This window comes from Antechinus flavipes, chromosome 1 (genome assembly GCF_016432865.1).
Source record: "Antechinus flavipes isolate AdamAnt ecotype Samford, QLD, Australia chromosome 1, AdamAnt_v2, whole genome shotgun sequence".
Taxonomy (NCBI): Eukaryota; Metazoa; Chordata; class Mammalia; order Dasyuromorphia; family Dasyuridae; genus Antechinus; species Antechinus flavipes.
Genome location: NC_067398.1, coordinates 127,421,092 through 127,448,193, shown reverse-complemented (window position 1 = coordinate 127,448,193; position 27,102 = coordinate 127,421,092). Strand labels below are relative to the sequence as shown.

Genomic DNA, 27,102 nt, shown 5'->3' with positions numbered 1-27,102 from the left:
TTTTTTCTTCTACCTAATATCCTATGTCATCTTTTTTCCTTTCATCAATAAGCTCCTTAAGAAGGCTACCCTTAACAAGTGTCTCCTTTTTCTTTCTTCTCACTCTGAATTTTCAGCAATCTGGCTTCTGACATCATCATTCATAGATTATTCCTATGCTAATATATTCCAGCAGTAACCTTTCTTCTACCTCCTGGACATCGCAAAATGGACCTCTTGCAAATGTCTCAAGCACAACATATCCAAAACAGAACTCATTATTTCCCCCTCAAACCCCTTTCCTAAAGTCCCCATTACTATTGAAGGATCTATCATCTTTAATTCTTTCCTCATTCTCACTTACTTCCTCAACCTACTAAACTATTATCAAATCCTGCCTTTTTTATCCTTCTCTTTTCACACTGCTGCTCACTCTAGTGCACCCTCAATATAACATGGCTAGTCTATTGCAAATACCTTTCATCTCTTCTGGCTGTACTCCACCTTACATTCAACAACCAAAGTCAATTTCTTAAACTGCTACTCTTCTATTTAGTAAGTTTAGTCCCTATTACTTCAAGGATCAAATATAAAATCTTCTGTTTATTTCTGAAAGCCATTTGTAACCTGCCTCCTTCCTACCTTTCCAGTCTTATTACACCTTGTGAGGCACAATGTGATCTAATGACACTGGCATCTTTGATGTTTCTCAAACCCACAACCAACTCCCTGCCTGGAGCTTTGCACAGGCAATCTCCAATGTCTGGAATTCTGTCCTTGCTAATCTCTACCTCCTGGCTTCCTTCAAGTTTCAGTTAATTTCCCACTTTTGGCCAAAAGCCTTTTCCAATCCTCCTTAATCTGAAGGCCTTCCCTTGGGGATTATTTCAGTTTAATTTATATGTATCTTGTTTGTACACAGGTGTTTGCATGCTATCCTTCCATTAAACTGTGAGCTCTTGTTTGTTTTATTTCTTCTCTTTCTTTGTGTCCCTGGTGCTTAGTGCAATGTCTGGCTTAATAAGTGCTTAATAAAATGTTTGTTGACTGATTGGACTTGGTGGCTAAAGAAATCACTGGATTTGGAATCAGTGAGAAATGGGTTAGAATCCCACTTCAATCACTTGTGAGCTAGAGATGTATTCCTGGAAAGGTCACTTTTAAACTTTTTGGGCTTCATTTTACTCATTTGTTGAATTGGGATAAAAAGAGCACCTATATTAAAAAAAATTTTTTTTCCCAATTAACACAATCTATTTTCTCTCCTTCCCATCTTTTATTCCCTTTATACAAAGAAAAATTAAAAAATACTGGAAGCAGTTTTTTTTTAAATGTCTCATTCTGCACCAAGTTCATCATCTGCCTTTTGATAGGTAGCATGCTTCATCATTGATTCAATATATTCTTCAGCCATGTCTGATTCTTTGTGATTCTTTAGACCAGAACATGACAATGCTGTCCATGGAGTTTTCTTGCCAAAGATACTGGAATAATTTGTCCAGGCAAAGATTAAGTGACTTTCCCAAGTTATCAAAAAATTATGTTTTCGAAAGTTCTACCTTTTGGAAAGATTAAGTTAGAAAAAAAACAAAGACATCATGATGCACATCTCAGCTTGGTTACACACTTCATCTGTTAGACCCCTTCAAATCTTCATATGTAATATTTCTGATACTTTTCCTTTTGTTTTTAAAAGCCTAAATTATTATTTTGTTCAATTTCATTTAATTCAATTTCATAAATATTTATCTAGAAACTACTGTATGCTTAGTATTATTTTAGGTACAATAAAAGATATATATAGAAAATATAGACAGTACCCAATTTCTCTATGAACTATTTTCACTTGTTGAAATTTGGGACTCATTTTCCTATAAAAACAATTTTTGAAATGGTGGTTAGTTTTCCATCCCAGCCCACAAATGCCTGTTTAACCCATAATGTAGTTGAACTATAGTATTACTATAGCTATGTTATGGGTTAAATAGATTTTTGTGGGTTGGCTCAGGACCTTAACTACCATTTATGGCATTGTTTTTTATGGGAAAATGGGTTCTGTGGGTTCATGATGAGAAAGGATCATGGTGACACAAGGAAAATGTTTTTCCATTTCTTTCTTTCTTCTGTGTCATATTTTCTCCCTTCTCCCCACACCACATTCCCAAACTATAATAGAAAAGATGAAAAGGCCATTGTTTTACCTGTTTCAAGATACAGATTTTCTTACCTTTTAAGCTCCCTTAAATCCCTGATGTAAGGAGGATTCTTGTTTCCTTTAAGATTAGAAAGCTCTTTTTTGGGGGAACATTGTTCCTCAGGGAACAAATGACAATAATACTCTCTTCAATGGCTGGCCCCTGGCTATGGCTTCTGATACCTCTTTCTCTTACAACACTCTCTCACCAACAAGCCTATGACACATGTCTGAGTATCTCCAGGATGAAGCCTTTCACTTGTTGGCTCAAACTTCCCTAACAGACAACAGGCAGGAATGGAGCATATGGGGTATAGTGGGGTGAAGCTGGGGAGGAAAAGAATACTGCTGATATTATATAGACAGGGAGAATAAACAATACTCCCAAGGACAGTCATCATTCTGACCTGATAATGGCACTCTCCTACTTTTTAATAACAAGATAGAGCATACTAGTACAGAAGGTCCTTTCCATTCCTATGTGGTCCAAATAGCTCCTATCTCTTCAGGTTCTTTTCAGGGCTTTCCAATTATTGTCTTTCTTTATAGAGAAACCAAGTACCAAAGACATTACCAAATCTTTCACAGCCTCTTCTCCCTGCCCCATGGCTGTCCTGAAGCCTTCTTTCAAATGCTACTGCTAAATGACATGTCTTTTTCACTACGGGAGCTGATAGAAATCTGTCTCAATGGTATGTTTTAGCCTCTGACCTGGATGACTGGTTAGAAATACTAATTGAGACTACTTTTATGTGTCTAGAACAGGAGTTTTTTTTTTTTTAAATACTTTTAAAGTCATGGATCCCTTTGGCTGACTGGTAAAGTCCACATATGTCATGTCAAATAATGTCTGTGGTCTATATTCATCATTGAAAAAAATATAAATAGGTTAGTGAAAAAAGATAAACATTTTCCCAACCAAATTCATAGACTCCATGCAACTACTGACAATCAGGACTCTAATTTTAAGAATTTTAAAAATTCATGTTAGTATATTACTGTCATAGCACATTTGGGAAAGATCTTAGCACAACATTGTTTGGTCTGCAGGAATCTCAACAGGAGGAAAGAAAAGAGATATATCAATCCTCACATTTAGGAATAAAGTAAAATGAGGTTGTGCAAATTGTATTTAGATTATATTATAAGTAGTAAGAGTTTGATTTGGAGCCAAAGGATATGTGTGTCTGTGTGCATATCACAGTGTACAAAATTTAATATTTTAGTATTAACAAAAGCAGAGTTTTGTAGAGTTCTATAAAGTAGGCAATGGCTACCAGGGAACTAATTTTAATACTTAGTAAAGTTCTCAAAATCTGAATGTGTCATAGCTATCCTTGAATGGATTCTTTGATTAAGAAAAATGCTTAGCAATAAGTTGCAAGTAACTTGACATTTTCTTCATTATAAACCCTTTTTGAAAAGATTACTTACATTTTGGTTTTGAATATATGTTTGTGTGTGCATATAAGAGTTATATCATTTTAATATTTTAGCATTAACAAAAGCAAAGTTTGGTAGACTCCATTGAATCATGTATGACATGGAGAAGAGAGAAATATATATGTATAAGTTATGTATACTTATATATTTAATCTGTTATTGTAATTCAGTTATTCGGTGGATTAAGGCAGAGATTAAATGGCTTGCCCAAGGTCACACAGCTAATGAGTATCTGAGGTCAGATTTGAATCATTGTCTTCCTGAGACAAGCCAATACTCTATCCACTGAGTCACTGAGCTACCTCCATGTAACATATATAGAATACATACATATATACATACAAATGTATACATAAAGTCACACATGTTTTTATTTGTAAGTAGATGAATAAATATATGGATATTCATCATGCATGACTTTGGCCAAATGGTTTTCACTTAATGTAGTGCAGCCTAGGCAGAAGAATTGGCTGAACATCCTCCTTAAAATGGACATTTTGGGAGGAACCAGCCAATTAGAAACAAAGACTACATCCAGTATGCTTGCATAACACTAAAGACCATTAATTTAGTTACAGGAAATAAATAAATAAATAAATGCTTAGTTTGTAAACATAACAAAATATTAGCTAACCTCTAGAGAATTTCTCATGGAATGATACAAGGATAGGTCATTGATCTTTTTCTGACCAACATTTTTATTTTGGCCTAAGGCATAGATGGAATGCTTAAATTTAGAGATGACATGAAGAAGCTGGAAAGTATAGTTAACAAGATCAAAGACAGAATTGGGATTCAAAAACATCTCACCAAGATGTAATAAAATAACATTTAATAAGGAGGAAATTTATAACTCTGCTCATGGTTCAGAAAATTAATAATATTAGCATAGAATATAGACAAATATGGCCAGAAAACAACTTAATACAGTAGCCAGAGGATACATTAGTCAAAGGGATATGATAGCTCTGTTCTGCAATAAATTGGTCATCATTAAGTTCTCTTACAGAGGTCACATTTCAAGAGAAGCAAGCTGAATGGACATATCCAAAAGGAAGGAGTCTAGCGCAGTGAGGGGCCTGGGAAGCATGTCACACAAGGATTGTTTGAATTGTACTAGGAATGTTTAGACTGGAGGAAGCAGGGAAGACAGAAGGGGGAAGTGAAAGCTGTCTTCAAGTATTTGAAAGGCTGTCACATTAAACTTGTTTTACTTGGCAGTGGAGGGCAGATGGAGGAGCAACGTGTGGAAATTGTAGGGAAGCAGATTTCAACTAGATAAGGAAAAAAAATTAACTTCCTAACTGTTGAGAGCTGTCCAAAAGTGGGATGAGCTACTTTGGAAGGTAGTATATATTCACCATTTCTGTAGATCTTTAAGAGGCTACATCACTATTTCCTGAGGCTAGCATACAGAGGATTCTTGCTCAGAGGACGAACTCCTAACTTCTGCAGTTCCTTCTAACTTTGAGATTCTAAAGTAGCCAATGGCTACCAGGGAACTAATTTTAATACTTATTAAATTTCTCAAAGTTTGAATGTGTCACAGTTGTCCTTGATTAGATTCTTTGATTTAAAAAAAAAGGCTTGCCAATAAATTGTATGTAACTTGCCATTTTCTTCATTATAAACCATTTTGAAAAGATTATTTACATTTTGGTTTTGAGTATCATTAAATGATTCCATATATTTAGGTAGAGGAACATTTAAGTCACCTTACTTAAGACTTCTATAAATTGGCCAAAACAAATACTGATGTGTTATTTTGCAATGCTATCAATACATATATTTGCTTGATAATAGAGTTTATATTTGGATTCTTTGTTCAGTCATTCAAAGTACAATATAAGTAATGTGAGGTATTTTGCCTATCTATCAATCAACATTTATTAAGTATCTACTATATGTTTAGAACTGTGCTAAGTACTAGAAATCTAATTGGGAGAAAACATGCAAACAAATATATACAAAGCAGGCTCTATTCAGGATAAATACAAAATAATTAAGATATATGTATAACACATATATATTTATGTAAGCTGATAAGCCATATAATATGAATATTATATATAAATACATATTCATCTTTCCTTCAACTGTGTTAGCTTCTGAAGTGAAGATTTTACATAAATATGTGTATATACATGTTTATGGCTATATATTATCAGTGCTTCAAAGATTCATGGTTTCTTCAGTACTTGCATAGCTGGGTAAATCATTAGTGAGTGGAAGAGGGATTTATATAATGTCTTGTATTTCATCCTGGTGCTGAGGTGACTGAGACAGAGTCAACAATGAAGGACTCTATTTTTGGAAGTTAAGTGTAGCTCAGGCTCAGAAAGGCTCATCTCCAGAAAGCTGCCCCCACCCCCAACCCCCACTGGTGAACTGGAGGTGCAGATGGGATGCATAAAACCCTGAGAACTATTTTCTAAGATTCAGGGGAAAAATTATAGCTTCTTAAAGTAGGGATTACATATGTCAGGCTGTTATAACTAAAAGTAAAAAGATGATTGAAATTGTGTTTGTGCATGGGAAAACAGGAGAAAAAAGGGTGGGAAAGGAGATAGAGGTGGTTATAATCTAATATAGTGCCAAATAGTGAATGAGCTCTAGACAATATAGACTTTAAGGTACTATCATAATTGAATAATGACCACATTTTCACAGTATATTAAAATAAAGTCACTTTAGCATCATGTTTAATGGAGTTTGCTGAGAAAACACAAATTTAAGATCCAAGTTATTTAACTATGGAGACCACTGAGCCATATCATCTAAAATAAGGGATATTAGCCTTTTATGTGTTACAGTCCAGAGAAATAATCAGAACTTAGAAGAAGTCAGACATTGAAGATAACCATGGAAAATCTGTCCAGCAATCTTACCATTTAAAAAAACCAAAAACCTCAAACCTCTTTGGCTACTGCTAGTACAGCATGCAAGAAAGCAAAGGGCTGTGACATATGACTTCCGACATTCTTACCTGTTCACCTGTTATCATCCTACTAATTCACAATTGGTGGATGGGACGGGGAAGAAGGCGTCCTTGATAGTCACCTTCCCTTCTTAAGTCTTCATTTTTATGAGGGAAATTGTGCAAGAGATTCTTTAAAGTCTAGCCTATTCCATCAGTCTCTACAGAGCAGGCCTCTGTGTAAGAAGTTTTTTGACTCTGTGTCAACTGGCACAAACTTGTACTGAGTAAACATGGCTCTGGGAATGCAGAAGAGGTCCCCTGCAGGGGTGAACAGGCAGAAGGAGGAGGGAACGTAGCAGGCTAGGGCTTGACAGGAGAGGAGGTGCCTTCCACAATGGGGACATTGAGAGTATTAGTATTATAGACCATGCCTTCTATATGGAAGCTTGCAGTTAAAGCAAAAAGAGGGAGAAATAGGGAAGCTTTTTTGGGTTTCACAAATCAGGGAGGGAAACAGAGCTAGCTTAATTCTTAGGAAAACATATGGTGGAGGAATAACTCCCCTAAACAGAAACAGCTCTCTGACCATATTTAGACTAAACACACAGACACACACACTTCACTGGAAACTGGTGAGAGTACAAGATTATGTATCTTCTATATTCGATCCATTCTGATTAGATGATTTATTTCAAATATGGCAACCAAGAGATGGTAAAGTTTGAAGATGTCTATCTAATGAGCAATTCTTTAAGGCAACTTTGATCTTAGGTTTTTTCCTTTTTTCAGAGAATATGAGAAGATTGAATGAAAGGCTTATACACAATGCCTGGTACATAGTAGGCATTTATTTATTAATTTTGTTTATTATTTATTAATAATGTTTATTTTGAATGTTTATTAAATATTTATTAAATTGAATTAATGAAAAGTGATGAAAATCCACTGAACAATATTCAGTAAGGGATTAGATTCTCATATAATGATATCTATCATGTCATTAAAAGTTGAAACTAATATAAAAACAACAAACTAAAAGATGGTTATAATACCAAAAGTAAGCCCAAATAAGGGAGTGAAGGGACACAAGAGGAGCATAACAATATCTAGGTTCATCCAGTGTTAGAAGCAGTATTTGCTCCATGTTCATTAGAACTGTGAGTTTGGAAATGCTACAGAACAAGTGCAAATAATGATAAGAAAGGAAAGGCAGTGAGTGTAAGTACATTATTCAAAAGATTAAGATAAATAAGACTTTATTTCAAGCACACAGGAACAAGAAATCTCCCATCCAGACCATAAGCTCCCTATATGAAGGCCAAGGTAATTTATTAAGGGAGGAGGAATGGAGAACACTGATAAGGACGTCAGGCTTTTCCTCTTTACATGAAAAGTAGGGCAGGAGGAAGATGTAAAGAAAAAATATTAATGTAATGGCAGAAAATAGTGCCAAAAACTTATATCCTATGAACATGGAAAAGGTCCCACTACTGACTGTAAACTCATCTTCTAAGCTAGTTCACAAAGTGAGCCCACACTACAAAGAACTGAAGTCCGTTATAAACATATTATTCAAATGAGGTAAGGGAAGAAGAAAAAGAAAGAAAGGACAAGAAGTGAAATGTGAAAGCCTAACAAGTTTTGGAGATTGCAGTGAGCTAAGTCAGTCTTTTTACTTAAAGTTCATTTCTACATTTAGAGCTTTGCTCCTAAGATGTCTCCCTCCTTCTCATACTCCCTCCCATTTCTAAATTATTTCTGTTTTTTTCTTTGCTAATCGATATCCACTTCTTCCTTCATGACCTGGCTCAAGATACTGTCTCCCCTGCTGATCATTTCCTTGGTAGTTAGGTAATAATGATTATCATTCACTTGTTCATAGTCTCTAGATGGGTACGTTTATGTATGAGAGCAGGGCCTTCCAACTTCTATATTACCCATGGCACCTAAAATGGTCACAGGTATTCACTGATTCATTCATTCAATAAACATATATTAATCTTTTATGTTCAAAGCATGCTACTAAGCACTATGAGAGATGCAATGATACTTATGACATGGTCTCCTATCCTTAGTAAATAGTTCTACAGAAAAATTAAACAATTCTAGAATAAATCAGGCAGAGAATTCCCCCCCAGAAATTAAAAATGTAACTTGTAGCACAGAATGTAAAAGTTGGATTTATTCCAGTCTTCCTATTTTACAGTTATAGAAACTGAAAATCTATAAAACTAAACGGCTTGTACAAGATCACAGAGTCAGTCAGTAGCAGAATTTAGATGAGGAACCATGTTGTCTGACCCTGTACTCTTTCTATCACAATATATTGTCTCAAATGAGTACTTTTCTAAGTACTGATACTATCAGACACATCATCAAGATATAGTTCTTTTGTTCATTTTTGTGTGTGTTGTTTTCTTTCTCTCTCTTTTTTTAAGATAGAGTTCTCAAAGGAAAGGAAGCCTGACATTGAGAATATCAGAAAGCAAAAAGTCTCCATGAGTTTTCTTCAATCTCTCTCCAAAAGAGAAAGAAAAAAACCTTATTTTTAAATCTGAGCTAGATTCAATTGTGACTAAAAGCAAAGACTTTGCTTATGAAAGGAAAAGTTTTGGAGATTCTGGTGACCAGAGAGGAATATATATTAAAGAATGAGATCTTATCTCCCTTCTCCATTCATTTAACTTAGGAGAAAACATCCCTGACAACTGTTTTATCCTAGTTTCCAATGATTCCTTCTTCCTTATCCAAGTAAAAAGGTCCATGGGGATAAAAGCACCCCTTGAGAGATGGATTAGAATCCTGAGGCTACTCACAGAAGTACTTCTTAATGTGTACAAATGTTTACGATTTGACATGGCTGCTTACTACCAAAAACTTTCTCATTCAAGAGTATCAGTAGGAATGCCGCAAGACAATCTCTAAGATTATACAATAAATGCGATTCACTGGGATTTTAGATAACTTGGAAACAGAGGAAATTCTTTGAAAGAGAAATATTCTATAGTTTTAAATCAGTCAGGAAAAAAAGACATTTCATATCACTTACTATATTGCATACTGAGACACACTAGTATAGGGACAGAGATACAGCTTCAGCTTCAGTGCCAGGGACACTGCAGTTGACACATATCAGTTGCATGACATTGAGCAAATCACTTAATTTTTTAGTATTCTAGGCAATTCTCTGAGAGTTACAATTAATAGAAAGGGTTTTCTCTCCTTGGAGTTCTTTATACCAGAAGTGTCACCCTCTGCCCACAAAACTTCCTACAGTAGATTGAATCAGATCAAAATGTAAAACAAAATAGATAAAAATATAGATAATGTTAATTTATGGTTTACTAAGTAATCTGTGTCAATTTGAGTTTGACACCAATGCTCTATAACAATGAAATCAAAGGCTCTGTTCCTATCCCACCATATTGTATGCTCACTTCCTTGTTTAGGAGATATTTTCTGCTTGAGAGAGAAGGTTTGTGTCAAAGCTATCAAGAACACAAATTATTCTTTTTCGTGATAGCTTTATGTCCCAGACTGTGGCCTACGATCTCATTTAGGATGAGTGTGAATTGTGCAGTGTGTAAATGTTCTTCCTTTAGAAACAAAGTCCCTTCAACTCTGCTAAGACTTTAGTCACTGACACTAATTACAGAGATTTTCTGTAGGTTTTTTCTCTCCTAATTCCTGTAAATCCCCCAATAAAATGACAGATTGGTCTTTCTAAAGCCCAGTTTTAATTGTCACTTCCCCAATCATTAAACACCAGGAGTGCCATATCATCTCCAGCATCAAATTTAGAATCTTTTGTTTATCATTTAAAGCCCTGCACAATCTGCTTTCCTTTCCAGGTTTCTTATACTTTTCTTCCCTCTGTATAATCTGATATCCAGTCACATTAGCTTCCTTACTGCTTCATCCTTACTGGATGAAGACATCCATCTTGCAAGCATTTTCACTAGCTACTCTTTTGTCTGGAATATTCTCCCCCCTCCCACCCCCATATCTCTTTCCCTGACTTCCTTTAAGTCTTAGCTAAATGTAAAGCCTAAAAAGGCTTTCACAAAAAGCCTTTCCTTATGCCCCTTGATGCTAGTTTCTTCCCTCTGTGGTCATCTCCAAATTATTTTGTATATATCTTGTTTGTATATGTTTTCATGTTATCTATTCCATACTTTTCCCTTTTCTTTGTATTTTTCAGTTCTTAGCACAGTGTCTACTAGGGAAGGGGAAATGAAGAGAATAAGCATTTATATAACACTACTATATGCCAGCCAATGAGGGAAGCACTTTACAAATATCTCTTTTGATCCTCATAATAACCTTGAGAAGTAGGTGCTGTTGTTATCCCCAATTTATTGCTCAGGAAACTGAAGCAAACAGAGATTAAGTAATTTGCCCAATATTATCCATCAAGTCTAGTCTCAGATACTAGTTTTGTGATCTTGAGCAAATCACTTGCTCAAAGGATTTGTATGTCTATCTTTTATATATATGCTCAGGGTCAAGTAAGAATTTCTCATGTGAAAAGAGATCATGACAGAAAATATTTAGAAAGCCCTGGTCTATCCAATGTACTATCTAGCTGCTTTAATACGTACTTAATAAGTGCTGTTTGACCTGCAGAAATCTGAAGGAGAAAATATGTCAAAATTTGTTAAAGAAGAACTCTGGAAAGGGAAGGGGTGGGCATAGGTTGGTATGTAGTGCATACAGTAAGAGGACATGTAAATAAGGAAGTCAGGACTAGGAGTTAGGAACCCTGGATTCTGATTCTACCTTTGCCACTAACTATTTGTGTGATTTCAATCATCTCTCTCTTTGAGTCTCAGTTTCTTCATCAATAAAATGAATGTTGGACTAAGCAATCACTAAAGTTTTTCCATCTCAGAATTTGTGGGGCCAGCACAGACCAAGGCACAAAATTTGAGCAAAGTGCCTGAGGATACCATTGAGAAGATGATAAGCGAAGAGTTATTCTAATGGCTTCAGGGAATATTTCTTTAGCATGTTGCTGGAACCGTTCTGCCCTGCAGAGGCAATCTGACAGAGTGGATATGGGGGTGAATGCTGAGTCAGGAAGATCTGGGGGTCAAACCTCAATTCAGACATTTATTAGCATGTGACCCTAGGAAGTTATTGAATGTTTCTGAAATTCAATTTCCTTATCTGTAAAATAATAGCACTTTCTTCTGAAGGATGCTGTGAGATTTTTACAAATCCTTTTTTAAATTTTAAAATACTAGAAAAATGGAAGCTCTTACTAATAGTAGTAAAAATCTAATTCCTCTCAAGATCCTGAACATATGCATATGCTGCCAAAGTGAATGTTTAAAGTTCTTCCATGAGGTTTCATGGAACAAATATATTGTTGACAGGGAAAAAAAATGAGGCAAAATTAGAGAAGAATCCTTCCATGACTCTGGGAGAGGAAAGAAATCCAGTACAGTGATCCAACTCATATGTGATAGCTCCCTGTACTTGAGCATCATTGGATGGTATCTCTTAGTGGGGATTTTGCTGTCAAGATGCCATTTAATATGTGTGCTGGCCCATTGGTGGTGTCATGCTGCTTGATAATTTCCTTGAAGGCAGTTTGTCCTTGAGCAGCTGTAATAAGCATTCAATAGGAGAAGGACTACATGACACTCAACAAACTTAGTGCTAAATAATATTGGCGACCCTTCAAGAACCTTGTGTCCCCACGATTACACTTCTAAGTTTACATCTGGTGTTCTATGATCAGCTGGAGTTCCAGGAACTTTATGTACAGAGACAATTTAAAAAATATATGAAGCAAAACATTGCATTTAGTCATAATGTTTTTTTTAACAAGTCAAGTCAAGGCAACAATTATTTATTAAGTACTCACCTTGTGCCAGGGACTGTGCTAAACACAACATGTACAACGAAAGACAAAAATAGTCTCTGATCTCAAGAAATTCAGTCTAATGACAGAAATAACATGCTATGAACAAACTAGATATATACATCTATGAAAAACTTGGAGATAAGCTCATAGGGAAGGCACTTGCCTTAAGGGGCAGTAGGAAAGGTTTCTTGTAAGAAGGTAGGATTTTAGTTAAGACTTGAAGTCAGGAAGCTAAAAGCAAGGATTCACAGACAGGAGAGAAGGAAATTGCCATTTATTTCACACACACACACACACACACACACACACACACACACACACACTCTTTTTTTCCCTAACAGAGGAAGCCATGTTCTTTCCTTTCTCAAGCTTTTTGCAGTTGATGAGTTGCTTCAGTCATGTCCAGCTTTTCATGATCCCATTTGGTGTTTTCTAGGCAAAAATACTGGAGTGATGTGCCATTTCCTTCTCTAGCTCACCTTGCAGATGAGGAAAACTAAGGCAAGTAGGGTCAAGTGATTTGTGTCACCTCGGTCAGATTTGAACTCAGGAAGATGAGTTTTTCTGACTTAAGGTCTGACATTTTTTTAATCCACTGCATCACCTAGCAGGGTATCATAAGACCTACTCCAAAACATTTATTGGGAAACTGCTTAAGTTCAAAAGCTACCTCTATGATAGCACCTAGAAAGGAGTAACAGCTAAAGATTGCTCAGCAGAATATAACTAAAATTTTGACTAAGTTGTTGAATGTTATGCATTTTACCATTCACTCTACAATAAAATTTCCTACCTCTAACACTAATTGTCATACCATATAAGGACCAGTTGAAGTAACTGGAAATGTTTAGTTTGGAGAAGAGAAGACATAATCTATTATTGACTGTTTGAAGTTCTGTCTTGGAAGACATATTAGAGTTGTTCTGCTTGGCCCTCAAAGACTGAACTAAGACTGGTAAGTAACAGATTTAAAGAAGCAAACTGATATTTGAAATAAGGAAAACATTCCTGATAATTTGGAGCTGACTCATAAAATAAGCTGCCTTGGGAAGTATGGGTTTTACCTAACCGGAAGACTTTAAGTCAAAGACAAATAGCAAGTTGTTGAAGATACATGAATGGGATTCTTATTCAGGTGTAGGTTGAAGTGGGAAGCATTTGCACTCCCTTAAAATTCTGAGATTCTGAAATACATAATCTTTCTCATAAATACTGAATCATTGAGAAAATGGGCCCCTCATTAACATAATTTCATCTACTATTATATATCCTTTCTTACACTGGAAATTATTTTGACTCCTCCCCAATGTTCTGATGGGCACATGACAATGTTCCGTTTTGTTCTGTTTTCGTTTTCTGGTTTTCTTTTTTAAAACAGAAAAAACTTTAAAAAGAGAGAAAACAAGGAAATGTAAGGCCAAATAATACGACAGGACTATTGGCCTTGACATTAGATTTAGGAACTAATTCTCTATTATCAGAAAGCTTTATTATCTTCTTGTTGTTGCTAATTTCCAATATAATATAAGTTCCTCTAAAAACTTGTTTTGTTTTGTTTTCCTTCTATACCTAGGTGGCACAATGGATAGACTACTGAGCCTGGAAACAGGAAAATTTAAATTTAAATTTGGCCTCAGTTACTCACTAGCTGTGTTACTCTGGACAAGTCACTTTACTGTGTTTGCTTTAATCTACTGGACAAGGAAATGGCAAACCTCTCCAGTATCTTTGCCAAGAAAACACCACACAGGGTCATAAAGGGTTGGACATAATTGAACAATGACAATGCCTAATATATTAAAAAATAATTAGCTATGGAATAAATAAATGTGACCTAATATTAAGAATGGATATATGTAATTGTTTTATGTAATGTTTTATGTAAATGTTTATATATAAAGGAACACAAAAATAATGTCTTTTAATGGAAAATGCTAAACATGAGAGTCACTGAACCTGAATTCAAATCCTGAATTTGTCAACTATGTGGGAAAATCACTTCTCTCTCTGTCTTCATTTCCTTACCTGGAAAGTTGAGGGTGGGGGGAAGAAAGAGAGGGAAAGGATAGCCACATGATGTCTAAGGTCTCCTCCAGCTTTAGATCCGTGACATTATGATCTAAACAAGCAAGAAGGATTAGCTGACAGTGCCAGGAAGAAAGATCACAAAGGAAAAGAAAAGAAGTATCTGGAAATTGGATTCCTTCCAGAGTCCTTCAAAACAGCTGCTGGGGGAGGAGACTCCATTAAGCTTTGTCAGGAATCTACCCATTGTAAAATAGTACAGGGGAGGCACTAAAGGATAAAAGGGGGAACCTTAGCAAAGGGGACTTTAAAAAAACTTTAAAAAATGTTTCTTTACTCTTTGAAAAAAGTTTTGTTGGGAGGACAAAAACATTGGCATCTAGAATCTATAACAGTCACGGAATCTCAGAATTTAAGAGGTAGGAGGGACCTCAGGGCTCATATAGGGCAGTTCTTGATCTGAACAGGAAATCTGTCTATTACAAGATCCCTGACGAGCTGTCACCTTGAAGAGCTCAGGTGATGACTGATGCAGGTCTACTCCCTATTTGAACAACTAATTATCAGAAATCCTAAATCTGCCTCAGATAGCTAAGTAGTGCAGTGGATAGAGTGCCAGGCCTGGAGTCAGAAAAACTCATCTTCCCAAGTTCAAGTTTGGCCTCAGACACCAAGTAGCTGTGTGATTCTAGATAAATCACTTAACTCTGCCTCAGTTTCCTTATCTGTAAAATCAGCAGGAGAAGGAAAATAGCTATTCCAGTGTCTTTGTCCAAAAAAAAACTCAAAAGAGTTCAAGAAGAGTCATGACTGAAAGAAAATAACCACAACATAATTCCTTGATAAAAGAGTTCTACAAATTTGTAAGAAATTGAAGTCAAACCTCATGTTGTATAAGAAGCAGATAACACTCTTTTTCCTTTTGGGGGGTGGGAGAGAATTGGGACAACTTTTACCTTTCATCAGGCCTGGTGTACCACTCCCTTTCACCAAGATTTTTCAAAGATCATAGACAGTGGCTTAGCAATCACATCTGTTGGCTCTCTCTACACATAATCTTGCACGCACTGGAGCCATGCCCATGCATAGCTAAACACCTCTGAGATTTCTGCACCACACCTCTACAAAACTGAAGCAAGTCAGGCATTTTCATTTTTTTTTTCATCAATGCAAACCAAACAGCAGTGGAGAAAAAGTTATGGTCTAGGTTGCAATTTGGATTCTGCTGTATATCTGCTCTGGAATCTTGAGCAAGTTACCAAAATAATAACAGCTGAGATTTAAATAATACTTTAAGGCTTGCAAGCACTTTTTACATGCTATATCATTTGATTCTCACAACAATATTATGATTGCTATTATTAATTTTAATTAATATACATAATATAAATTATATTAATAATAATATTAACAGGATACTATTATAAGTTCCAGAGTAAGAGAATAATTAGAGGAGACTAAGAGAGGTTAAATGATTTGCTCAGGATCACAGCTAGTAAATGTGTCAGGTAGGATTTGAATTCAAGTATTCCTGATTGTAAGTTTGGCACACTATCAATTGCCCCAGTTTGCCTCAGTTTGAACATCACTTTGTTCATCTATAAAATGGAGACAACAATACCTATGCTGATTAGTTTACGGAGTTATTGTTTGGATCCAGATGAGGTAATGCTGGTTTAAGAGTACTGAAAAGAATTAAACAAATGCAAGATACTAATACTGTGTTATTGGTTAAATAGAGAGAGGGCAGTGGGAAGAATGTGATTCTGGGTTCAGATTCCAGTGAACCTCAGTTTTCTCTCTAGTAAAATGAAGGGGTCAGACCAGATAGCTTCTAAACTTTTCTTTTCCAGCTTCAACTTTATGATTCTGTTCAATTATCTGGACAGAGAAACTTAATAACATGAATAGTGACAAAGCACTGGATGTGAAATTATGAAAACTGGGATATAGTCAGTTCTGCCACTTATTAGTGGCATAAATCACTCAAACTTTCTGGGTCTCATTTTCCACATATATAAAATGAAGACGTTTCAGAAGATGATCTCTATATGGTCTTTTTCAGCTCTAAGTTTCTGATTTTATGATCTGATTTAGTAATATGTCATATGGTTAAACTTGGAAGAAAAACATGCAAATAAAGAAAAATATGTTATATTACATTTGGGTTAATACTAAAATGTATCTGTGTTTTCTGATCACAAACTAATTGGTCAGTAAGAAAAAATATCTTATTGCACATAGAGAACCTACATCAAGTTGCTCACCACTTCAGAGGGGGAAAAGTGAGGGAGACAGGAGGGAAATTTTGACCTCAAAATAAAAAAAAGTCAAAAATTATATTTGCACATAATGGAAAAATTATTTTAATTTTGATACTTAGTAGCGTTTTATGTTTCTCAGTTACATGTAAAGATAGTTTTCAATATTCATTTCTATAAGATTTTGAGTTCCAATTTTTTCTCTCTCATATTTTCTTTTCTTCAAAAAAAAAAAAGAAAAGACATCTTAGTAATAAATAATATAGGAAAGTGGTGGTAGTGGGGTTGGAATCACTTGAGGGAATAGGATAATCAGCCAGAATTTAAAATCCAACATGGATAATCCATAAAGTAGATAATCCCTACATAGAGTAACTACATTGTGGGTCATGAAATGCTAAGAAAGAAAATGTATCAAGATTGATTATTCATCAATAACTGTTACTATTAGAAAAATAATCAAATAGCAAAAAGTTATTAGATCCCTTTTAAATATTCTTCCTTTCCCCCCACCTCTACAATATTCCCCTAAGAGCAGCAATAACACTTCCCTACATTCTTTGCCCCAAGATTTCTTAAAGTCTAACAGCACCAGTCATGTCACAATGATTGTACTTGCAATTTACAGAATTTTGCCCTTTCAGTAGAAGGTCTCTTTTAAATGCCTTTCAATGATTCATACACTTCCAGCATAAACTGAAGATATTGTCATGTTGTTGACTCTGGTACGAGCTACACATTCTGAAAATGGAATTTCAAGAGGTAGAAGCTGCCATCATTTATCTTATTAGAAAGCTAAATCAGAAATCATTTAAAAGCTGCTTCAGTTGTAATTTCTATCTTGGCAACTTTTTCCATTTATTCCCTTCTTTCTTCTCACATGGTTGACAATCTAATTTGCACTCTCATCACCTCTAGCCATGTTATAATTTCCTCATTGTTTTCTCTGCTTCAAGCCTTTCCCTACCCCACTCCATCCTCCCTATAGCTATCAAAGAGGTTTTCACTTCTACACAGAGTAAATGCTGTTGGTTCTCTATAACCTCTAGAAAAGTGGCTCTCATAGTTTTTAGTCATAGGACTCCTTTACAATTTTAAAAAATTACCAAAGAGTTTTTGTTAATGTTGATTATATGGACTGCTATTTTAGTATTTAAAAATGAAGATATCATAGTATTATTTTGAAACTAGTCTTGACCTTAAGGACTACCAAAGGTTTCCTGAACACACTATGAGAATTGATACTCTAGAATCAAATGAAAACTTTTTTATTTGGCATTTGAAGTCTCTCACTACCTGGCGCCTATTTATCTTTCCAATCTTATTACAATTACTTCTTTCTACCCCTCCTACCCCCCCATTCTCCCCCACACACACTATAGATGAGCTGGATTTTTTCTTCTATATATATAACACATTTATCTAGTATCTACATGTCTTCCCATTGACTATTCCCCTTAATTGGAATACAGTCCCTTCCCACTTTAGTCTTTTAGAAGCCTTAACTGACTTTAAGATTCAGCTCAGGATTTCTTAATCTTTTTTTTGTGTGTGTGTGTCAAGAACCCCTCTCATAGTCTGGAGAAGTCTATACTGCTTCTTGAAATGCATCTTTAAATATATAAAAAATATGCAAGATTACAAAGAAAACTACTATAATGAAATAAAGATTCCTATCCAAATTCACAGATCCCCTGATATCTATCCATAAAGCCCCAAGAATACTTATTCTTCATTATGACAACAATAATAACTAATATTTACATAGCATCTATTACGTGCCACCAGGAACTGTGCTAAGCACTTTACATATTATCCCATTTGGTCCTCACTTTGGGAGGAAGGTACTTTTATAACCCCCAGTTTACAGATAAGGAAACTGAGGGAGAGAGAAGTGAAGTGAATTGCTCAGAGTCACATGGATAGTAAATGTTGAGGTCAGATTTGAGCTTCCTGACTCCAGGCCCTGTATTCTAACCTGTTCCACCAGCCTCTCCTGATCCCCCCACCCCCAGTTGATAGGATTTCCCCCCAAAAATCATTTATCTATTTCACATATAGCTGCATGTGAACATCTGCCCTGGCTAGTCTGAAAATTCCTCAGGGACACAGACTGTTTCACTTTGGTCTTTCTATCCCTATGGCTTAGCACAATTTCTTGAACAGTAGGTATTTAACAAATGCTTGAGAAGAAAGAAGAAAAGAAAATGTAGATGCATTTTCAGAAAATCTGTTCTGCAGGCTCTATCTTCCTTATTTGCAGAGGGTACTTGGTAGAAATAAGGTTAGAAGAATTCCCTGTTAAGAATTTTAAGTAGTTTTAAATTGTGTGTTTGTGTGTGTTTGTGTATGTTTGTGTGTGTTGAATGTCAACCTGGCTGACCTGACAGCTTGGAAATAAGTTAGTTATAGGGTAGTGACATTTATGGCAATACTCTGCACTCTCATTATTCTTCTTGTCACACTAGACTGTGGGTGAGCTTGTTACTACCATGTAGCAAGTTTCTCTCTACTGTTCTATCTACTATCTTGATATATACATCCCTATTTCTGGCAAAGATAAACAGAGAGAATAAAAGTTAAGTAAAAATTAATTATGTAGAATGGGATATGTCATTAATTATCTGAAAATCATTTCTGCATGGTTTTAAAATCCATAACAGTCTTCATTTTATTCCTTCTTCAAATCATGTCTACCTGTTTGTCTCATGATAGCAATAAAAATAAAGCCCACCGCTTCTGTTCTTGATATCAGGCTTACATATCAAGTTTGGTATCTTGCTCAGTTTCTCCAGATTTTCTAAACTAACCATTTTGTTTTACTGATGGAGGAATGTCATCTATTGATACAGTGGGTAACTGAAACCATATACTGTCCAACAGTTCCCATTGATCTCTTAAAATGGCAAATCCTTTTCTCAATCCTCATTTTTTTTTTTTTTTGCTTCTCTGAAGCCTTTGACAGGTCTTTGTTGATACATGGTTAGGTTTTCAGAACACCATTCTCTCTTGATTCTCTTCCAGCCTCTGAGAATACTTCTCAATCATTTCTGTTGCTAATGGTTCATGAAGGGCACACTCTATAAATGTCCCATAAAGACCCTCTTCTTCTTTCCCTTCTATACTATTTTACTTGGTGATGTCATTTGCTCCCATGTATTTAATTACCATCTCTAGATTGATGATTCTCAGATCTATGTATTCTGCCCCAACCTCTCTACCAACTCCCAATCTCACATTTCCAACTTCCTTTCAAGAATTTTAAACTGAATATCCAATAGACATATTAAAATCAATATATCTCAATATATTTTCCCCCAAACCTTTCTTCCAACCCTCACAACTTTCCTATTACTTTTGAGAACAGTATCAGTCTTCCAGTCCCCCAGGCTTGCAACCTGTCTCATCCTTAATTCTTCATTCTCGCCTCTTCCCTCTCCCCCATATCCAATCTGTTGCCAAGGTCTGCCAATTTTACCTTTGCAATATTTCTCAAATACATTTCTTCTATCATTTGACAATGACATACTCTGATGTGGGACCTCACTGTCTCACACATAGACCAGTAAAATAGCTTCCCCGCAAGAATACTGTAACATGAGTGGATACCACCATTTTCAGAAACCAAAATGGAATCTCAATTTCTTCATGTAGTAGTCTTCAATTATTATGTTTTTCAGGTACCTTAAGACTTTTCCCACTCTAATCCATCTCAACCTCCATCAAAAAAGTGGTTTTTTTCCCCTAAAGCACAAATACAATCATGTTATGCTTCCCACTCAATAAACTCCAGTGGTCCCCTATAAGCTCCAGGATGAATTGCAAAATACACTGACATCCAAAACTCTTCATAACTTAGGTTCCTTATATCTTTTCAGTCTTCTTATATCTTATTCTCTACTCATAGTCTTTAATTTCTTGCTGTTCTAATAACTGGATGTTTCATCTCTTATCACTAGGTATTTCCTTTGGTTCTCCAGGACTATGTCTAGAATGCTATTTCTCTTCAGCTCTGTTTCCTGGCTTCCTTCAAGTCACAGCTGATACCCCAACTTCTACAGGAAAACTTTTCTGATCCCCTTAATTTTAGTGATGACTTTTAATTATTTCCTATTTTTGCCTAAATATAATTGTTTATACTGTTCCAGTTTTGCATCTCATATTATTTCCATAAATATACTACAAAGAAAACCTGCCTGTCTATGATGGGGGGGCAAGAGAGGGTGGGAGCAGCAGTGAGGGCAAGATTTGGAGAATGGAACAATATATTACTTTAATTATGATTCAGTTGGGCCATTTGGACAATATTAAATTCACAAACTCACAGACTGACTTGTGGTCAGAAGGGACTTTGGTGGCCATCTCATCCCCGGCCATAGTGGCTATGTATTAAAAGAATCACTACTCCAAGCTGGATCTCATCTTGTTAGATTTAGCTCAGTGCTTTAGTCAGTCCAGATCAGATCCCTGTCCTGGAGACCTCCTGACATAATGGGACTGAACCATTAGCAACTACTTATTGAGTCTGCCATCCAACTGGTTCAGAAGCTCTTTGTATTATCTAATCTATAAGCCTCTACTTTCTTCACAAGAATAGAATGAGATACTTTACTGAAAGCTTTGCTAAAAATCTACATCTATAACATTCCTCTCATCACATAAGAAAATGAAATTAGTCTGCTATGAAACTGTTTTTGATGAAACCCTGCTGATTTCACTTTTCCCCTTTCTACTGACAGATACTTGACAATCACATCTCTTTAAGGAGCCTTTCTACAACTTTCCCAAGAAGCAAAGTCAAGTTTACTGGCCTATAATTTACACATTGTTGTCTTTCCTTTTTTTGAAAACTGAGACATTTGATTTTCCTTCATCTTGTGACATATCTCTTGTTTTCCATAATCATGACAGTGGCTCAATAATTATATAGGCAAATTCTTTCAGGATCTGTGGATATAGTTCCTCTGCACTAGGGAACTTGGATTAATCAAAGGCAGCAAGTTACTTACTCTATTACTATCTCCTTACTTATCTTGGGTATCAGCACCTTGCTAGTCATTTTTGTTTTGTCATTTTCAGAATAAAGGGCATTCTCTTTTGCAAAGAAAATAGAAACAAGATAATTTTTTGGCTTAGCATTCAAGTTCCTTCCCAGAGGGGTATCTACTTGCCTATTTCCCATCATGGCCCTCTACTTCTTGCTCTTGAACAGATCACATGAAATTTTATTCATGCCATTCTTCCAGTTTCCCATCCATTTCTATCAAATAATATCCTATTTCCTCCTTTCTATTTATGTTCAACCCTTCCCTGAAGGAATAGTTCAAGACCTGTCTTCATTAGGATTTTCCCAATTGTCCCAGGTTAAAGCAATCCTATGTGGCACTCATTGTATGTCTTGCTTAATTCCATCTGGCATATACAACTATATGTTGTTATTTATCTTTTGTCTGTTCGTGCTACTATCTCTCCAACTAGGAATGTAAATTCAAGAAGGACAGGGAACCCAGTTCACACTTTCTAATGTCAGAGCCCAGCACAGTGCCCTACAAATAACTCAATAAGTATTTATTGGTAAAGATGATATGACTTGATAATGTTACTTTGGATTCCCTTAAGCATAGACAACTGATGATGGTCAGGAAGCCAAGGGTAAGAGTGTTAAGTGACAGGGATAATTGAGCTTGGAATTAAACATTAGCTGTTGAGAATTCAAAAATGAGTAATACAAGCTCAAAAAATCCAGAACAGAATATATTTTCAATTCCTCATTAGAGCTCATTCATCCATCATGTGTTCCTTCAATAACCATTTATTAAATAAGATAATTAAACCATCTTCCACCATATCCTCAAGGATTTTACAATCTAGTTCTCATCAAATTCTAGATATAAGTAGTAGTACTTGCTTTCAAAATTGTTTCTGTGTACTCAATTATTTCCCTGGGGCTAGAATTAATGCTGCCTCCCCCAGGAATACTATAATATCAGCTGGCACCACCATTTTCAGTAACCAAAATGAAATCTCAGTTTCCTTATGTATTAGTAGTATGTTTCTCTTCAATTAGTATGGTTCTTAAAAAAAAAGCTTCATTTATCCTTCAATGCTTTGATTGTGTGATGATTTAAAATTCAAAGGGAGTCCTTCCCAAGATCAGATGATCTTTAGTATGACAGGCTAAGTGTTACTGAAGATTTTTACATCACATAGTTAATGTTTTGTTTTGTTTTTAGATCCATATCACATATGAATTTGTGTGAAAACGTGCTGTGTTATTGCAAGATTAAACCCTAAAGTTTTTATGGGAATGTTTAGGAGAGAAAAATGCCTTGTTTAAAACAAACAGACAAAAAAAAAATCCTTCCATGAAGACTTCTATCATATTTAGAAATCTATCTACCAAATAAACTGTTCAGTGAATAGCAGGTCAGGTCAAAAATCAGGGGCAAAATGAATGATGCCCTGTAAATTACCATCTGCACTTTCCTTAGGCAATATAGAATTCTGACTTGTACCGATTTTTCATTTTTCATTCAGGGCTCTGGATAGTGCTGCAGTGAACACATGTCAATAGTAGCTATCCCAGCTGTCACAAATGTCAATATGATCAGGTGCATTAAATTGCACAATCTGAGTTTGCCAAGAGGTCTCAGGTTTCTAGGCCAAGGCTGCAAATATATCTATATACTTTTGTGGTACTGAAGAGGTACTGAAGGAGAACAGGATGGTAAACCAGTGTAGGTCATTCAATTCTTCCAGTTACAAGAAAGTCACAGTTGCTAGAAGAAAAGGACATTACTGCTAGATGGTATAAATGGTTCCACATAGCACATGGAGAAATCAAGCTCCCATATAAGGAATTTTCCAAATAACTAAGGGGCAGCTAGGTAGCACAGTAGTTACAGTGCTAGGCTTGGAGTTAGTAAAGCTCATTTTTGTGAGTTCATATTTTCCCTCAGCCATTTCACCCTGTTTGTCTCAGTTTCCCCATCTGTAAAATGAACTGGAAAAGAAATGGCAAACCACTCCAGTATTTTTGACAAGAAAATCCCAAACCTCAGTTTTCTCATGTATTAGTAGTATGCTTCTCTTCAATTAGTATGATTCTTTCAAAAACAAAAACAACAAAAAAACACCCTTTATTTATCTTTAACACCCTTTTTTTTAATGCTTTAATTGTGAGATATTTTAAATTCATGAAAAATCTGAAATAACTGAACACAAAAAGATTATTAAACCACAGGTCTCTTTTGCTTTCTACTGCCACTTCACAGTACTTATTATGTAATAATATGATTACACCCAAATTGTCTATAAGCCATATTCCTCAACTAGTCTGTAAACTCCATGAGAACAGGTATAGTGTCTTCTTGTTGGTCAATTGTTTCACTTGAGTCCAACTCTTTATAACTCTATTTGGGATTTTTTGGGTACATCTGTTATTTCTTTCCCCAGCTTATTTTACAGCTGAGAAACTGAGGCAAACAGATTAAGCAATATTTGAGACTGGATTTGAATTTGGGTGGGGATGGGAGTAAGGGGGTGTTAAGGTTGCATAGGGGGATGTTGCAAATATAGTCAGGATTGCTGCAGGAGTAAAACACATCAGCTGTTCTCTCTTTCCACTATGTCCAAGAAAAGACAGACTGGACTTAAATTAGCAAGAGGGATTCTAGTTAGAATTCATGGGTTGGGAGACAGTAGGCCATATCACTAAGGGAACCGGTGGAACCTTTTTAAAGAAAAAATATAGGCAGTAATCTCTCTGGGTAATTTAAATGTAGTTTTGCCTGAAGGCAGAAGAACATGAGGAATGAACTCTCAATGGAGTTTACTTACTCCAAGGAAAGGCAGTATTGTTCTGGTGATCCACATAGTAAAATATAGTACAGAGGGAGAGAGGGTAAGAATAAGAAATAAATATGACCCACTAACCTTGGAAACCTTGCCTTGTGATTTGGCACCAGGGGAATGTGGCCAATAGTGGTTTCAGGAGGTTCTCTCCATCTTGGCCCATTAAGGTCCTTTTCCAGCCTCCTGATTCAATGATTTCTTTTTCTGCTAACCCTAAGAATGAATTAGAAATGGAGAGAGCTGATAGGCAGAACCTTTATGTTTCACATTTATAAACTTGCTTTTAATGAAAATAAGTGATATGAAAAAGTGTACATAAATAATTATTGAGAGCCTTCAAAGTTCATTCAAAATAATGTTCATTCATCAGCAAATAATTATTAAACACAGGAAAATTTTGTTTCACTGATACATACAAACATCATAAAGAAATATTGTTATTGTAATAGTATTTTAATAAATGGTTTCTCTTAGTTGAGTAAATACCCCTTTCCCAATTACATAAGTATTGCAGAAACTAGAGGTGTTTAAAAAAGAGATTCATTCAGAAGCACCTTAGTTTCAACCATTTCCAGCCTTTTGGTAAACAAAGGAAGAATATCATTGTGTCATTGAATTTTATTTTATTTATTGCAGTATTAATTGAACAAGACTAATAATTATCTAATTCTAAGAAATTTTCTGTTAAAAATTATGTCATAATAAATGAAACAAATTAAGTGGTAAAACAAAAGGGTTCTAGATTCTGAATCTAATGGGGCTTTGTCCTAGTTCTAACTAACTGTGTAACTTCTGGTAAGTCACTTTACATATTTGGGCCCTAATGTCCTCAGTGGCCATTCCATATCCTGGTAATATACTCTGTCCTTGTCCCTTCCTTACTATAATTCCTTTCCATTTCAGGCCCCATTTTCTGCCTGGTCCTTCTTCTATATTGGGGATTAGGGGCACCATAATACATGATCTAGAAAATCCACATAAAGATGTTTGGCCTTCCCTTCATACCAGAGAAGACCAATTTTTTTCTTTTTCTTATTTATTTATCTTATTATAAAATTTAAGTTAAGTATTTGGTCATAGACTGTATCATTTGCTGATCTCCTGTCATCTCTGATTTCACAAAATTCCCCCCAAAATTTCCATTTAATTTCTTAAACTAACCTGTGACATATGGAACCTGGGATGGGGAAAAGTCATAATATGGACAGAATAATTATATTTAACTACTTTCAATATATTTGTATTAATGCAGTTTATATATTTGTTTTATATACATGCTTATTTTATAAATATTTTTTGTTTCTCTCCTTAGAATGTAAGCTTCTTCAAATAAAGATTATTTCATTCTTTGTACTTTTATCTCCAAAGTCAAGCATAATTCTTGGGACATGATAAGTGCTTAATAAAAACTTGCTGATTAATGGATTTGTAAAATGAGAGGAATGGCTTAGAAGATCTCTGGAATTTCTTACAATTATAGATTTTAATGAATCTATAATTATTGTGCATTTTATAAGGCATTTTCTTTCTATACCTACTGTTCCTAAGAAATCTGTTTCACTTGTAATATGCATACTTTAAATAGTGACCTAATTATGAATATCACTGGCTAAATTATATAGATACAAGTATACTTTTCATGGAACATAAGTCTTAAGGATTTAGTCCTTATCTGTTGAAATAAAAGTCTGCCTTGTTTTCCCCAAAGTCTAGGCCCATAGCCACTCAATAATGATATATTCTTATGTTTATCTTCAAAGACTATTGAGAGAAAGATGGTTATTTGCTCTCCCAGATTACAGAGAATGGAAGGAAACAAATTTTTTCTTCTAAAAAAGTTTCCCATTTATTATGCATTTAATATATATCGGGCACTATTCTAAATGCTTTACAAATGTTATCTTGTTTAAGCCTTACAACAAACCTAGGAAGTAGAGTGCTTTTATTATCCCCATTTTACAGGTGAGGAAACTAAGGTAGCCAGATTAAGTGAATTTTCCTGGATCATATAGATAGTAAACATCTGAGATGAGATGTAGATTCTAGTCTTTCTGACTATGCACTGACAATGCACCATCTAAATGATTCTAGAGTTCTCTCTTGCTTCTGTTCTTTATTATCATTGTCTAATATTTTTTAGTAACTTTTGATCACTGCTTATTGTTGCTAATATTCTGCTACTTCTCTTTCTATTCTCTCTTCCTTCTTATCTTTTTATTTCTTACTTATGTCTCTTGTTGCTTTCACTCTACTCCAGAATAAAAAATAAAGGTCTTTGTCAATATACTTGCATCATAAATTTTTAGATATGGAAGATCTTTGGACATCATTATGTCTAAGCTTCTCATTTTACACATAGGGAAACTGAAGCTCATCAGCAAATAGATCAATGCATTCTCTATGCATTCTGTCTGAGTCTGAATCATTTAAATTTCTACATCAGTAAAGTAAGGGTGTTGGACTAGACAGGTTGTAAAGTTCTAAATCTAGAATCAATCAATTAATCAAGCATTTATATTTATTAAGCACTAACTACGAATGAAGCACTGTGGTA

The 27,102-nt window shown here is 35.2% G+C and overlaps 1 protein-coding gene across 4 annotated transcripts in view; it reads right to left on the bottom strand.

Annotated features, from left to right (window-relative positions):
- Positions 1–27,102, bottom strand: part of GHR (growth hormone receptor) — a 300,535-nt gene that overhangs the window by 216,535 nt on the left and 56,898 nt on the right. For 3 of the 4 annotated variants that reach the window (XM_051990406.1, XM_051990422.1, XM_051990414.1), the window contains exon 2: positions 24,630–24,761. The exons of the other annotated variant lie outside the window; for it this stretch is intronic. In XM_051990406.1, the coding sequence (XP_051846366.1) occupies positions 24,630–24,711 (82 nt within the window). In that variant the 5' untranslated portion in view covers positions 24,712–24,761. The remainder of the gene's footprint in view (positions 1–24,629; positions 24,762–27,102) is intronic. 4 annotated transcript variants of the gene reach the window in all.